The sequence below is a fragment of the Ammospiza caudacuta genome, chromosome 6, assembly GCF_027887145.1.
Source record: "Ammospiza caudacuta isolate bAmmCau1 chromosome 6, bAmmCau1.pri, whole genome shotgun sequence".
Lineage (NCBI taxonomy): Eukaryota > Metazoa > Chordata > Aves > Passeriformes > Passerellidae > Ammospiza > Ammospiza caudacuta.
Window position 1 is genome coordinate 42,407,735 of NC_080598.1, and position 16,852 is coordinate 42,424,586.

Sequence of the window (16,852 nt, forward strand, 5' to 3'; positions counted from 1 at the left end):
GGATGTGACTTGCCACTCAAAACTCAGAGGTGCGAGTGTGTCTTCAGCTGTGTGTGTGTCCTGAAAGTCTGAAGTAAAAAAGCAATCCTTTTCCACATTGAAGTATACATAGTCTTCAACCAGAGATGCATGCACAGTTAGAGCAACCAGGACTTTGCTACATCAGTCTCAGAGCTGAAACTCTTTCTGAGACATTCTTAATACTCATCAGCATCAAGAGTGGCAGACCTTACAGGGCTGGGTGAATGCTAAATAATTGTGTTCACTGTTGCATTCTTTAATCCTGCAAGAACTTTATTGGTCTCCTATGGAACCACTGAGAAAGTAGCAGCACAGATTTTCGGGGAGAATTTCTAGGTCATGTTGTATTCCAAAAGCCATGTACTGAATACACAAGGAAGTAGATGGGTTTGATTTTAATCAGCACTGCACTTCAAGCAGGCTCTCATCTAATCCCGTTTGAGGATGCAGTCACACTGAATAAGGGAGCTGCACTGAAGGAAGAACAATGCTGCACAAAAATCTGCTGTACAGATCAGGTCACAGTTGTGAGGTATTTCACAGCAGTACAAAAACTACAAAGAAGTTCAGCCACTGGTACTTTGGAAAAGAAGAAATTCTCTCCAAATTATTTCCTTTCTTCCTTCTCGGGTTGCACGATAATGTTGAAAACTGCCCTTATTTCCAGCAAATAGCAAAATGAGCATTCTTTTCTGTAATGAAAATATCACTGTAAAGAGTAGACTTGGATTCTGTCTGGTGCTTGGGTGAATAACGATGGCATCAATATAAGAGTGGCACCATATGCAGGCCTTGCAGACCTGCTCTCTAAGCTATCCCTCGCTATAAAGTCATGGGGCAGCTTAAAATAAATCCTTCTCTCAGGTCCTGCTGCCACATTGAAGGGAGTCATCAGGACTGTACAGCCACCAGCATTTCCTCACACAGCTGACATTCACCATGTCACCATCATGTGGCACCTGGGCCTTGGTCAGACTGCCTGCTGACCACACTCCAGGGAGAAAACAGCTGTGCCAGCCCCTTCCCAGCATGGAGCCCTGTGCCTGGAGATGTGCTCCTGGAGTGCATGGGGGAGCACGTTTGGCCCTTGGCACCCCAGCAGCTTTCCAGCAAGGAGCTTGTTTTTGTGCTTGAGGTGTCCACAGCAACAGGAGCTCAGGACTCACCTCACAGCAGGAGTGAACCCACCGCTGGGTCTGCTTCAGAAATGGGAGCTCCTGCACTTCCTTGGAGACTGAAGAAACCAAATACCTGTTTCTGACAGGATGCCCTGACAAATGCTCCTTCCACCTGAAACCCAAGCTAGAGCAGGAGACTGAAGGTAGAGCAGGCAGGCTGTGCTGCCCTCACACAGGAGGGAGGAGGGCAAGAGGCAAGGACAAGGCCAGGCTGGCCCAGGGCAAGTGCCTGATCCAACACAGTAAACAAAATGAGATGTTACACAAATCAAATGCCTTAGTGCCTGTTCACAGAGCTCTGTGGGTTCACAGGTCACTCCCTCCAACAGATATTTCATGCTGTAAGTCAAGCCTGAGCCTTTACATCTGCAGCCACAGTTGAGGAAATCAGCTAATTCAATCACACATTGAGAACTGCTGCCTCACGGTGCAGCAGCTCCTGTCTGCAGCCCAACCTTTGCATGCAACAGCTGCTTGGCAAGTGAAATCAAATCCTGCCCTTACCAAAGTCATCATTGGATGATCCTTTAGTAGAAGCTAATTTTACATTGCCTAATTCTGAGTAGTTTTTTTATTATATCATTTTCTCTGTTTTGAATTAAAATAATTATTTTTTAAAGCTATATATTTAAGCTATTTCCCAAAACACAGGGTCAGTATATTCTTACTACTAGTAATGAATCTGACAATTCATTCCATGATCACAAGTTACCACTATCACCTTGTTCCTATGGGTTTTTCTTCTTCTTCTAGAGTCAAAATCACCTTTTTTCATTGCTGAGCCCACTCTGCCTATTACTCATGGTATGGAACAAGCCTTGACTTCACACTACTGGATATGCTGACCTTCAACACCTCTTTTTTCCCACAGAAAAATCCTCAATTCTGTTTGACATGGGAAGAACTTAATAAGGTCTCCATAGTCCTCACATACATAAAAACCTTCTATCAAAATTGAGTTCTTGTGACCTAAGCCTTCCAAGCCAACAACAGAGACTCTGATATTTGTGGAACAAAGGTTTTCTTCTCCCAATTTGTGTACCTTGAGTGTTGTGTTCAAAGATAAAAGCATTGTTGTATCAAAAGCTGAGTCCACCAAAAGCCATGGCCTTATGCAATATGCATGTACAATAAACACATTCTGTGGTGTATGACATTAAAGACTTGGAAATATTGAAGTATGCATTAGCAATCTGAATAAGATAGGTCAGCTAGATCTGAGCTACATCTGCATCTTGCAAAGGTTACAAGTGAATGTCACCTTAACTACATCTGCATTGCATTAGAGTAAAAACTCCCAATTACTGAACAAAGAAACAGAAGGTAATCATTCAGATTTAAAGTGGCTCCTGCAGGCCAGGATTGTCATAAAAACTGGGTCACAAGATCTGTGAGTTGGCCAATGGCAGAATTTAGTCTAAAAATAATAAATGTATACACGTACCAAAAAAAAAAAAAAAAAAAAAAAAAAAACAAACCTTGAATTCTAATTAAAGGCTAATTTTGTATACTACCAAAAACTTTGGCAAAAGGCTCAACTGACAAAGCAAGGAGCAGCTACTGAATTAAATTTTTTTTTAAAAATCCAAAAAGCAGAAACAATGACAGGCAGTAAAGTATTGCTTTGGCAGTCAGGGATGGTGTCAGTAAAGACAGAGCCCAGTTGAAGCTCAGCTGCCCAGAGGCATAAAAGATAAAAGGAAATGAATCCTTTAAGCAGCCTAGTAGCAAACTGAGGTTCAAAGGAAATGTGAAACTGTTGTTTAACAGGCAAATAAGGTTTTTTTGCCTCAGTCTTCAAAATATTTCCAGTCCTCCATACCTACCTGCAGTTTGAGGAATGAGGAAACACGCAAGTGAGAGAGTTAAGGACTGTTTGGAGACATTGGGTATATTCATGATTACAGAGATGGATGGGACACATGGAAGGATGATTAAAACCTGGGGGATATGATTGTGAAGCACATCATTATATGCACATTTGGTGATCCAGGGAAGTCCATGGAAGGGGGCTAAATAGTGCAGTCATCTTTAAGAAAGCTGCAGAGGATCTGAGGAACTAAATGCTGGCCAGCTTCAACTCAGTCTCTAGAAAGACCATGCAGCACAACTCTTGAGGATCTATTTCCAAACAACTGAAGGACAAGTAGGTAGTGAGAAAAATGTGGATTTACAAAGGGCAGATCAGAGCTGATAATCTGCTTTTTCTAATTAAATTACTTGCTATGTGGAGAAGGAGGCAGCAGTGAATAGGACATGCACACCACAGTGACTCCATGCATCAAAGCCACCAGTTTTATCATTGTAAGAACTTCTCCCACAATGTCTACAAGTCACAAGTACCGTGCTTCAGCTGCAAAAACACCTGTGGCTGCTCCAGCCCTCCACAACCATTTGCTTCTCTTTCCTGACCCTTTGAACCACCTGCTGCAGGTTTGCCTGGTGTCACAGAATGATAAAGTGGATAAGATTGGAAGGGAACACAGTGGGTCATCCAGTCCCATCTCCCAGGTTAAGCAGGGTTATCCTAGAGCACATGGCACAGGATTTGTGCCCACAGGGTTCTTGAATATCTCTAGTGAGGGAGGCTCCACATCCTTTCTGGGCAACCTGTTACAGTGCTCACCCACCCACACAGTAAAGGGGTTCTTCCTTATGTTCAAGTGGAACTTCTTGTGCTCTACATTCCGCCCGTTGCCTCCTGTCCTATTGCTCAGCACCACAAAGAGCCCAAACCCAACCTCTTGACACTCTCCCAGGGGTATCAGCTGCTCCCAACCTTGTGTCCTCAGTGATCTTGCTGAGAAGGCATCAAAGTTAAACAGTACAGGGCCCACCATTGAACCTTTTGGGATGCCAAGGTTAGTGACAGGGCTCCAACGAGTCTAATTTTGCCTCTTCCATGCCATAGGACAGCCCCCAGATGAGTATTCTGAGAGATGCTTAACTGTACAAGACATAGGACAGTGATCAGGTGTGATGGTCCTCTTGTTCTATGAACTAATGATTCTTTATGTATTCCATGGGGTTTTGTTGCCAAAAATGAACCTGGAGTTATCAGACGCATTCAATCAATCCTAAAAATCCTAACTTAAGAAGTTTTCTTCAGGTCATTTTACACCTTCTAATTTTCTTCTTATACTCATTTCAGTTGAGTAAGCATTTTGGGCAAGACTGTGACCAGCCCCTAGACACAACACATCTCATTTCCTTTAGTCAAGCAGAGCCTGTTTTCCTCTTTCCACAGATACAAAAAGCAAAAATATGCACACAAATCAGTGTCTGTGTACTCAGTTTCTTCTCATTTTGTATATGTGTTAGAAGATGAGGATGGAAAAACAGGATCATTGTGCTGAATTCCTTCTCTTGTGTTTATTTGTGCACATCTCAAAAGTTTACCTTTTTAAAACAATATGCTATGTTATACCTAGGGGAATTTCAGTTTTACATTAATTTTTTGTAACTCTTTATATTATTTCTTAATATAATGTCAAAAATCTTTATGACAGGTTGTTCCCTTTAAAGTGTTGTCATTTTTATCAAAAAAGTTCAAACTTAAAAAAGAAAGAAATAAATATTCCTGTGCTTTTCTGAATGAATGTGAATTCAAGTGAAACTCTACACTGATTGGGTCCATGCTTTTATGGATGTGTCCTGGTTTCAGCTTGGATAAAATTGTATTTCTTCTTAGTAGCTGGTACAATGTTGTGTTTTGCATTTAGTATGAGAAAAATGTTTGATAGCACTCTGATGTTTTAGATGCTGCTAAGTAGTGATTAGCCAAAGTCATGGACATTTCCTAGTGCACAAGAAGCCAGGAGGGAGCCCAGCCAGCACAGCTGACTGAACTGGCCAAAGTGATATTCCATACCATAGAATGTCATGTCCCCAGTATATAAACTGGGGGAAACTGGCCAGGAGCTGCCAATTGGTGCTCAGGGATGGACTGGACATCAGTCAGCAGGAAGTGAACAACTGCATTGTGCATCACTTATTGTTCTTGGGTTTTATTCCTTTCTCTCCTTCTCTTCATGACTATTATCATTGTTGTTAGTGGTTAAAGGAAGATGTTGCACTGTGAGGCAAGTACCAGCACTTAATGCTAAATAAAGAAAGATAAGCCCTCTCATTTGCATTCTGTGTTTTTGTAGGACTACAGGAGCAGGGCAACTTTCATTTAGTTTCTTTTCAATTGTTAAACTCTTCTTAGCTCAAACCATGGGTTCTACCTTTTTCCAATTCTCCCTCCTGTCATGCCAGAGGCAGGATGGGCAGTGAGCAAGCTGCTGAGTGGTACTCAGTTGCTGACTGGAGTCAAACCACAGCAGGATGCAAAAGAGGAACAATCTAAAACACTCGATTACACCAGTAAGAAACTGGAACAAGAATCAGACCAGAAGCTTCATGTATCTACTGCCGTCTGGAGGTTTGCTCAAGGTAATGCAGTGATGGAAATACTCCCACTCACTGGGAAGCTGCAAATCCATATTACTATTTTCTCTGCAGTTGGTCTGCTACTGCAATCCTACAACAGATGGAATAGCAGCCAGAGTGTGGTGGAAAGGCTTAGCTGTCAGCATTAAATAATGACACTCATCTCAGAAGAGAACGTCTTCTTTTAACCACAGCTCTGATTCTGCAGGAGATTAGCACAAACATTTGATCTGCACACAGAGCAAAGCAACCACTTATTCCATTGGGATCAAAGCTGCAAAATCAAATTATTCCATTCCTTTGTGAAACTGGAGGCAGAAGCTGTAAAAGTATTCTCTGCTTCTTGCAGGGACATAGGAACTGTCAATTGCAATGGGCAACAATATTTCAAATATGACATCTTTCTGAAATATAGTTCTATCAGCAAATGAAATGGTTGCATCTAAGATTAAGAAGTTGCAGAAACCTGACTAAAACAGATGTCCTATTTGTTCTGTCCAACTTAATTCCAAGTTATTTCAAGCTCTGCTTTGAATGGCATTATATCATACATTACCAAATATAGCAATTCAAAAAATAAATCCAGACTTATTTATATATGTTACTTAACTAGGACAAAGTATAATTTTTCATACTGATGCAATTGGTCTACTCTGAAGACCAATCACTTCAAGTATTTAAGATACTCACATATAGGGAACAATTTAGTTTTTTGTTTAATCTGCTTTAAATCTACTTATTAAGATGGATTAAGTCTTTGAAAGCATCCTGCACATGTGTTTCCTTTTCAGTTAAAATCATCTCTCAAAAAATACTCCCTGTGTGTTTATACATATAGTTTTGCACCATGCCAAAAAGAGCACAGAAAGCAGAGAGATTTTGGTCCACCTCCTGGAGTTTATGGGACTATTTCCATTTCAGCTACAATTATGCTGGATAACAGTTGCCTGTGCCAGGACTTGTCTTTAAGTTTGTACATTTTCAACTCCTTTTCAAGTAAAAAAGAGCCCTCTACACAAGATCTTGGATGACCAGCTGCAGGTGAGCCAGCTTGAACAGGCTGATCAAGAAGGTCCTTTACAGAGGTCCCTTCCAATCTTCACCTTCTTGTGATTCTGTGAAAAGTAGCACATACACTAAAAGGATACTCTACCCTGCAGCAGTTCACATCTGAATTACCAAATCCATCCATTTTCTACAGTTACCTATCAGGGTTGTATTCTCCCTTTCCCAAGGAAAATTCTTTCATATTCCTTAGCCAGAAAGAGAATATGAGGCTGGAGGCTGCAGGCATTAGTTTGTGCACCTGTGATCGAAAATATCCTGTCAACACATGACTAACACATAAGTGCAAAGTAAATCAATTTCAGGTATTCACAAAGGAAAGGAAGTAACAGCAGAACATTTATGCACTAAAATTTCAGCATAACCATCTAGCTTATTGTAGTCAGCCAAATTATAAAAATAGCAATCACAGTGTACTTGGCTCAATTTGCTTTTGATGGGCCAAAAATCAGAAAACAGAATTAAGAATTTTTTTGCCATGAACATACTGTATAACCTATTCTGCAAGGGCTGCAGTAGTCTGCTCCAGCACCCATTCACAGCACAGCTGTGCTTCTTGGGCCCTTTTGCCTTCCTTGGAAACAGCCACTAACAACTGCTTGCTCTAGGATGCCAAACTGGTTCTCATAATCAAATGAAAGCTCCAGGGTGTCTTGCTAGCATTTCACATTAAATTAGCTTCCTGATTGGAACATAGCAAGGATTTTTCTGCTCTGGTTAGATTGGCAGGGACCTCCAAGGTACTTCATTTCACATGGCTAGCTTGTTCCATCACCTGGGCATTTCACTTAAAATTCTTTGCTATTGCAGAGAATCCCAGACACTGTCACATGCTTTCAATCTCAGCTGCTTTTTCTGCCACATCACAGAGCAAATTTTATCTTACATTTTTGTGAGAGAAATTAGATTTTTCAATAGATGGTAAAATATCTTTTGTGGCTGACATTCACAGAAGAAACAGCAAAACACTGACCCACCTGAGCAAAGTCTCTGTTAGGCAAGTACAGCTGTGGGGACTAAGCTGATGGCAATCTCTGTTTCCAGCCCCATCTGCACTCCAGTGAGAAAATGCTGGATGCTTTGCAAATGGTTTTAACTCCAAGGAAACTGTGATAAAACTCTCGGTTTCTAAATGACAAAATATACATTCTTCAGAGTTCTGCAGGAAGTTAGCTTTCTCATTTCTGCTTTTACAGGGCCAAAACCAGAGAACATTGTCTGGTTCAATGCCATCATTTAAAGGGTGCCACCACCATTTACCTCCTCCCCTAGCAGATGAGTGGGAGCAAGTCTGAAATGAGAAGTTATATCCCCTCATGCTCAAGCACTGCTCACACCACATCTGGGCTATTTTCCCCCTCAGTGCAGTAAACCTAGAGTGGAAGGAAACATCACAGCAACTTGTATGGGAGGGTCACATTTCAGTCTAAAGTAGACTGGCAGCATTGCCTGAAACCAAGAGCAACAACAGCCCCAGCCTGGTCCTTAAGAGCCAGCTTGGCCAGCTGTTAGTACCTCTCCTTGCAGTTTGTCTCTCACATCTGCTCTTGGACAAACAAGTGTCAGCAGCTGGCTTCCATGCAGACAGCAACTGTGACAGCAAGGAGAGATCTGAGGGTTGTTCACTGCTCTTTTGGCCATTTCACAGCACACCAGAAAAACACAGCAAGTAGTGTTCTGCCCACCTACAAACTTCCTGTGAGTTTTCTAGAAAGGTTCGGGTCCTTTGCAAAACAGGGCTAACAAAAGTACACCCAAGGATGAATAAAGACCAGCAGTGCCATAAAGTCCTTATAAAAATACTTCATTAGCCAGGTGTGATTTGTTTGCAGATTAGGATAGCTCAGTTTAAACTGTTCATGTTTCAACTAGTAATGCAAGCCACCCTGTCATGCTGACATATCTAGCAAGGAAGAAGCACAATAAAAAAAAGAAAAAACAATCTCTCTCCCATGGAAGCATTTGCTTCAGGTCATGGAGGATAGGGCCTTAAAACATTCACAATTCAGAGCCAAGACTCAAACATATCTGTGCTGCTACAGCAAACAGCAAAATCCACACCAGCTCATGGTATGCAGCTGAAAAGGATCTCACACTTGAATGCTAAAAACATAAAATCCTCTTCTTTGGTACTTATTAAATGCAAGGGCTACTTCATACCAATCTAGTGCCACCTAAGCTTTTCTGGGTCTCTGCCTCACTTCAGCTTTTCACACATGCCTTTGCTCCCTTGCTAAGCTTTTACTAACAACCCTATAAAAGCAATGCAGTTCCATCAGCTATCTGTACATGAGTCACTGTACATGAGTACAGTGGCATGTCTGGTACATGCCATACAACTCTGGTACATGAGTCACTGGCATGTCTCCTGAGGTTGAAAGGTTGGTAACCACAAAGAGGTGAGTTCTAACCCAGAAGGAAGTGCACATTCAGGGAGTTCAGAGGCTGTCCCAATTTTATTTTGGCCCCACTTCAACAACCATTGTGGTTCCAAGTTATCCCGATCACATAATTTATACACTCGCTTTGAAAGTGGTAAATCCCTTGAGCAGTTGTCTGTTCCCAGTATTCAGGAAGTGAAACTATGACAGGGCTGCCATGCCTGGCCTTTGTAAGACACAGGTTCCTTTTCTAGTAAGGTATATTGGTATATTGGTCTTTGGCCATTCTCTAGCCAAAAAAACATTCCCTAAATGTGAACAGTTCTAATACATTGAGCTGACTGCAAATCATGAAACAACATATATATTTCTCTTCAAGAAAGCTTGCTCCGCACACATTAGCCAGCAAGCAAAGTCTTACCCTGCTTCATAGCAACTGTACCACACAGCTGGATATCTCCAGGCAGTCATAGAAAAGGATGGAAGGATACACAAAATGGACAATCTGTAGGAACTGGGGACAGCCTCCCTTATTAAAGTATGTGGGGATTATTTTGCTTAATTTTTTCTAAAATCAATTTATGGAGGTTGATTAAATTGTTTATCTTTTAGCATTGCAGTTCTTCATTCAGACAAAAGCTTACAATATTAGGAACAATCTGCTATTTTAAACAAGATTTTAGATTAAATTCAGAGCAGAGCAACAGCTTCATTAATTTTTCCATCTGTTCTGTTCAGGCTTGTTGGCTTTCATGTAACATTTAACTTTTGTATGAACACAAAATGCCAAAAGCTAAACTGAGCTCAATTCTATTGTGCTTCACAATCTGACAGAAGGTAATCTAATAATTTGCCTCAGATTGGGTTGAATAGGAAAGGTTTCTCATCACTGCTCACCAACTATTCTATTTAAGCAAGGAAAAGAGGGAACATTGAGAAATGCAACTTCCCTAACACTGATGGCAGCCATAAGACCACTCATTGATATTGCAGTTCCACACCCCAAGATGTGAAGTTCTAGATATTTAACAGTATTTGTATTTATAGGCAACTCCACATGCCTTTAAGCAACTACACTTCAACTTTTGGCTGACCTTGTTAAATCTGTGTCTAAACCTGGGAGTTATCCCATCCAAGCAGGAGAAGACAGCCCACACTTAACAATCCAGTACTTTTTCCTCAGGAAGAAGAAAGCAAATTATTAACAGTTGATTAAAAAAAAAAAAAAACACCAAAAAATACAAAACTGAGAGTAGCTAAAAAAAAAAAAAACAAACTCAGACTCTCCAGAAAAGAGAGATCTCGAAGATGAATGGCAACAGATTAAGTTACTATCAAGTATTTCCAAAGGTTCTTAAGACACTGACTGCACCAGCTCCAATCCTGTGAAGCAGGAGCAGCCAAGAGGCCAAGCCAGGGCATTTATCACAACAGCTCAGAGTCAGCAAGAAACCAAAGAGCTGGGACTTGATGTCTTGCTACTGAAAGAACAGAGCACTGTCAAAGATTCTTTCCAGCATACTTAAATACCTATGTGGATGGCAACAATTCTAGTTTTGAGGTCCAGTCAGAAATACTGCAGAGTTTAATACATATTAAACTATCATCCACATTTTAGATTATGGCTTCTATTGCTCTAAATGGCTTGTTTCAAAATAATTAACCACCATTTCTCTTCCTGAACGAAAGGTAGCTCTCACACTTACAAGGTCCAGAAAACTTTTACCTAATCTTTAAGACACTGACAATAGGAGCTTTATGTTGTGGGATGATCTAAACACATTAATGGCATATACATATTTTATATATATATATATACACATACACACACATATATACATATATATATATATATATATATATATATGCCGTAGTCCATAATAAATGGACTCGAGTTCAAGACTTAAGGCACTGGAAAGAGAAGAAAAATTTAGATGGTTGTGTAGCATGCAGAACCTGTAAAGGTGTGCAGAGAAACAGGCAGCAGGCTAGAACTAAGCACCTTATAGACCAGGCACTATATAAGCACTATCAATCACAATGTGCTTTTCTATGTGTCTTAACAGCAGACACAAAAACAACAAAAAACAGGAACAGCTGCTATATTGCTGTGAGCTCCATCTGATTTTATGATCCTGGCAAAATTTTAACTTCAGAATCTCCCATGTTGCTCTCTGAGACAAATGTATTTCCTAGATGGCAATGCTTCAGTTTTACACATATTGAGCGAGGAACTTCAGACCAAGAACAGATCTTGCACTGTTCTCAAACCCACAGCCTGCCCAACAACATGAAGAAAGCAGCACCTGGCTGCTTGTTCCCTCTGATTTGCCATGGATTATTCTCAGTCTTTAACTTGCCAGTCCTTTACAGAACAGTCAGCACTGTTTTATTCCTTGTTCTGCAGGTTAGCTCTTCCAAGTCTTTCTTTCAAAAACATTTGACCAACTCTTCATCTGATTTCCAATCTGCTTCCAGCCAAAATCAAATGTTCAAAGGAATCACAAATAGGTCAACTTTGAGCATCATGAATATTGCAGATCAGTAGAAACTCTTCACCAAGAAACCCAGTAATAGACACTTGCAAGGACTTCAAATTGTAGCAATTTATCTTTTTTAAACCACTTTCTCCCACAGCACAACCCTAAAAACACATTAATTTAAAATGTTAATCAATTCTCAGTGAACAAATGGCTTCCTTTCCCTATTGTAGCGCACCTGACCTATGCCAACGTGCAAGAGGTATTGGATCAAGTAGATGAAGGAGATGTTACAAACCACCAGGACTGGATGGACCATCAGAGACAGATGACTGACACACCACTGCCCACGTCACTCTCATCCACTAAAAGGGCTGTTGGAGGAATCCTGCAACTTACAGACTGATGAGTCTGATCTCAATCCCTGGTAAAATTGTAGAGCCTGTAATAAGAGTTATGAGCCTATGGATAGATATGGACATTTTGGAAAGAATTTACATGCTTCTTCAGAAGGAAAATCCTCTCTCACTAACCACTTCCAGTCTCTGGAAGAGTTGAATAAGCAGAAGGAAAAAGGTGATAGTTCAGACATACCTGGATCTAAAAAAAGTATTTGGCAATGTTAAATACTTGATAAGCTAATGTTGCTAAGAAATTGGATTAAAAAGAACTATTAAAAGGTGGAACCTGGTTAAAGGGTGTTGCCAACTTACTTCAAAAGTTCCATGACTTCTCAGTGATTTCTCATGTGCTGCTCCTCAGAGCACTTACTCCATCTTCACAGTACAGCCAACAAACTTCAGCTCTCTCCTCACCCAGCTAACCCACTCTTCTGTAGCACTCTTCTTCTTATTGAACTCAGCTGTGGCCTATTAAGGGCAGGCCTGTTCCTAATCTTTGGTGATTAGTACAGCTGCAACTCCTCAGGTGTGAGACTACCTTTTGCACTATCTTTATTTTCTTACATTCTATCCCTCCACAAAAGGGTAGGAAGGAAACCAAAAAAACCCATTCATTATCATGACCTTATGATGAATTTATTTATAAGGCAAACTACCTAACTATCAACTAAACTGGACATATTTAGTGTTACAAAAAAAGTAGTTAGAGTACTTTAATTTAAATTAGTTTAAATTAAAATACTCTAACTTATTAAATTAAATTAATTTAAATTAACTAATTTAAATTAGTTTAAATTAATTAACTAGTTAAAATTAGTTAACTAATTTAACTACTGGAAGTTAAATTAGTTTGATACCAATTATTAAAAGAACAAAAAAAAAAAAGTTATTCTAAATTTTATCACTACTACCTTTATTTCCACAGTTGATTTCAAGAACTGACAGAAACCAGCCCAATAAATACAAAAAGTGAGAGAAAAACATGTATTTTATTTGTTTTGAGGCAAAAGGAGCTCATCTCATTTAGATCAAAGAAATGGAGAGCAAATGATTGAATCAAGTTTTTAAGAATTTACAGAAAACAGAAAAACCATCTTCATGTTTATCAGACCAATAAACAACTGAATTTCCTATGAACTCTCTATTCCTTTACACTTGGCACATTTTTTATTGCCCACTACCACACTTCACATCTTTGCTTGTCAAAATGTCACATTACCTATGTAAACATCTGTTTTATGTGTAAACTTCAACAAGTAAATGGGAAAGCCTACTAATTTATCCACCCCCCAAAAAAGCAAGTATGAACTGAAGATCAAATTAATTAAATCATATTCTATGTAATACTGTTTCAACAAGAACGAAAGCCTGTTGAATTCATAACAAAAAAGATGCAGAAACAAAAAGCAGATGTGCAGTGTCATGCATTAGTGTAATAACATTATAAGGCAATAATAAAAATGGTAAGTTTTATTTTTAACTATACTCACCAAGACAAAAATCAAGCCTGTTCTCTTAGTTCATTTTGGTAGTGTAGGCTTTCTTCTTTGCTCAAGTTGAAAGTGTTAACTTTTAGCATATTCACCTGTTACTGTGTTTGATAAGAGATACTTTGGTCAAAACAGATGTGGATTTAAATTTTGTGCAACAGTGGAGTTTATATGTTTTTAGTTCAAAATCTTTACATTGAAATAAAGAAAAACTCTGTTCCCAAAGAATCAAATTGGGTAAATGGGAAGAAATACTTGAAATTAAATACCCCTAAGCAATATCTCTGCAGGAAATAGAAGTTCATCAGCCTAAATCAAAAGACTGAGTTAATACTCTTCTTATAGGCTTTTTGTTGTTGCTTTGTTCATTCAGGCTCAGATTGAGTGAACAAAAGTAATCACATGGCAGTCTGGAAAGCCAGACATCACCAAAGATTTCCTTTATTGTTCAATGGGCCTTTGTACTGCAGAGCATAATCAACCCCAACCATTTCAAACAAGAAACTGAAATCACATCTCAAAGTTGTTGCAAATGATCTCAAAGTAATTATAGTATCACAGTAATCAAAATTACTGTTCTTTTTCCTCTGCTTATAACTTAAATCTAGTACCTCTAATTTTTACAAACTGCAGTTCACATTAAAACATTTGCTGATAACAAAGCTTTTCTTTCAAAACAACACTGCTTTACATCTAGTCAGGCAGCTTGTGCATATCAGAGCACTCTGTCAAGAGAGACATGGAAAAGGGTAAAGGAGAAAAAAGCTGAAATATGGCTGCAGTTTATCTGTGCCTCTAATGCACTGCAGAATTTCAGGCAGCACTTGAGACAGCGAGTTTCTTCAGATGATCCATAAATACTTGTAAGCTGACATCATCAGTAAGAATGGGTGCTCCAGACTCCTATGAAATAAGGGAAAAAAAGAGAACTGATTATACACATTGTGAAGAAAAAGCATTTTAAGACACAATATGTTCCACTGAATAAACATTTCATAAATTTAGCAAGATCCTAGAAGTGTATCATTGCTGAAATTCTGACAAAAAAACCCAGCAGACTGTACATTTACATAAATTTTCATACATTTACATGAATTCAAGCATAAACCACAACTACATTCTCTTCCATTAACACAGAGCAATGACTTGCTGTATAGCAAGATCTTTACACCAGCCATACAAAACTCGAGAATTGCCAAATATTAATTTACAAAATTCTACATGTAAATAAAATGTCCACAGCACAGTTCCTGCATCCTTCCTGCCTCAGCAGAGCAAAAAGGAGAGAAACAGTAATATGCAAATGACACAACCAACAAATCAGTATATGCCAGTGAAGCTCAGACGTATCAAAATGGTGAAAGAAGGAAACAAATCCCCTAAGGGTCTGATTTGACACCAAGCAAAGGTCATCTGGCTTTCCCAAAGAGAGGTGGGCCTATTCTCTCCTGTGGCTCTCTACCACCTCAGAGAAAGGCCAAAAGCAGCTGAAACTCACGAGCAATCAAATCACAAAACAACCAAAAAAACCTTTTGCATGGATTATTGCAATTTCACAAATCCAAGAAGTTCAAAACTGTCATGTTTTAATTACTATTTCTAAACAAATTTACCAAATTTAACAAAGTCAAAATAAACAAGCAGTTGGCAACTCTGCAAATATTACACAGTAACTCCCTTAAGTCTTTTGAGACCAGTCTACCACTATTTCCATTTACAGATACAGGAAGAATTCCTGTACAGCTCAACAATTCGACCTTTTCAAAGGTACAAAGCATCCATATTTCCAAATAAATCCAGAGCTGTCGGAACTCTTGGAAAATCTTCCAAAACACAGACACAAAAGTCCTAATGAGGATGCTCAAAACTCAAAAGTCCTAATGAGATGCTGTTTTCTGAGACCTGGCCAGAAACAGTTGTCAGTGAATGACCAAGAGACAAATCCAAGTGTAGCAAGATTTCTTGGATCACTACAATATACAGCCACTCTCAGGGAAGGCACACTAAATTAGCTACCATCTGATAGCAGCAAGATGAGATTAAAGGATGCTCTACTTCCAAGCCTGTCAAATGCTAAGTCTGAGCTCTCTTATATAAGAATCATAGAATCATTTAGGTAGAAAAGACCTCTAAGGTCAGTGAGTCCAACCATTAACCCAGCACTGCCAAACCCACTGCCAAACCATGTCCCTAAGTGCCACATCTACACAACTCCTAAACACCTCCAGAGACAGTGACTCTATCACTTCCCTGGGCCTCTCATTCCAAAGCTTGACAACCCTTCCTATGAAGAAATTTTTCCTAATATTCACTTTAAATGTCCTCTGGCATATTGAGGCAAATTTTTCTTTTTGTATTGCTTGTTACCTGTGACAAGAGCCCAACTCCTACCTGGCTCCTGTCAGGTAGCTGTGCAGAGTGATACAGTCTCCCCTGAACCTCCTCTTTTCCAGACTAAGCACCCCCAGCTCCCTCAGCCACTCCTCACAGAACTTGTGCTCCAGAGCCCTCACCAGCTCCATTTCCCTTTCCTGGACACAGTCCAGCAGCTCAATGTCCTCCTTGCAGTGAGGGGCCCTAAACTGTACACAGGACTCAAGGTGTGGCCTCACCAGTGGTGAGCACAGGAGGACAATCCCTTCCCTTGGTCCTGTTGGACACAATATTCTTGATCCAAGCCAGAGTGCCATTGACCTTCTCTGTCACCTGGGCACATACAGGCTCATGTTCAGCAGCTGTCAATCAGCACTCACAGGTCCTTTCTGAAAATTCAACTGCATCTTCAAACACCAACCACATAATGGAGATGCACAAAAAGTTTATCATTATTTTCTGAAAATGCTTTCTATACTATTAAGGCACCTGCCTGCTAAAGGTTAAATAAAATCTTTACTTAGAATATTAAAAACCAACCAGGCAATTTATCACCCCCTGAATGTTTTCAGTGGTGTGTGGGCGCCCTCTTCTGGTCAGTGTGGACTTTTAGTTGTGCACAAAATAAAATATGAAACAATCCAGGAATGTCATGAAAAAAAAAAGAGCAAGATGCCAATCAGTTTTAAATTTCTCCCAGATATAACACTTCTCATGTCATAATTAGTACTTGATTCAACTTTTTTTCGCAAAAAAACCTGCAAATGTTACCATATCAAGTACTAGCATATTACCTTGAGCACACATAGTGCAGTGCCCCCGGGGAGGTTAATACATCATTTCTTATGTTACCCTAGAACTGAATTCTTTTTAGCATTAAAATGGACGGCTATCTTTTGCAAGAGGTATCAGTCTCACCTGTCCAGCATGAAACATTATACTACAGATCAGCTGAAGATTTATTTTTTGTATTTACATTTGGAATACTGTTTCATTTGCTTATTAATTAAACAGAAAACAGTTGTCCTG

At 39.6% G+C, this 16,852-nt stretch overlaps 1 protein-coding gene across 1 annotated transcript in view; it reads right to left on the bottom strand.

Annotated features, from left to right (window-relative positions):
• Positions 1-12,930: 12,930 nt before the first annotated feature.
• SEC23A (SEC23 homolog A, COPII coat complex component) overlaps positions 12,931-16,852 on the bottom strand; it is a 30,525-nt gene continuing 26,603 nt past the window's right edge. The window contains exon 20 of the mRNA XM_058808002.1: positions 12,931-14,353. Coding sequence (XP_058663985.1) covers positions 14,264-14,353 — 90 coding nt within the window. The 3' untranslated portion in view covers positions 12,931-14,263. The remainder of the gene's footprint in view (positions 14,354-16,852) is intronic.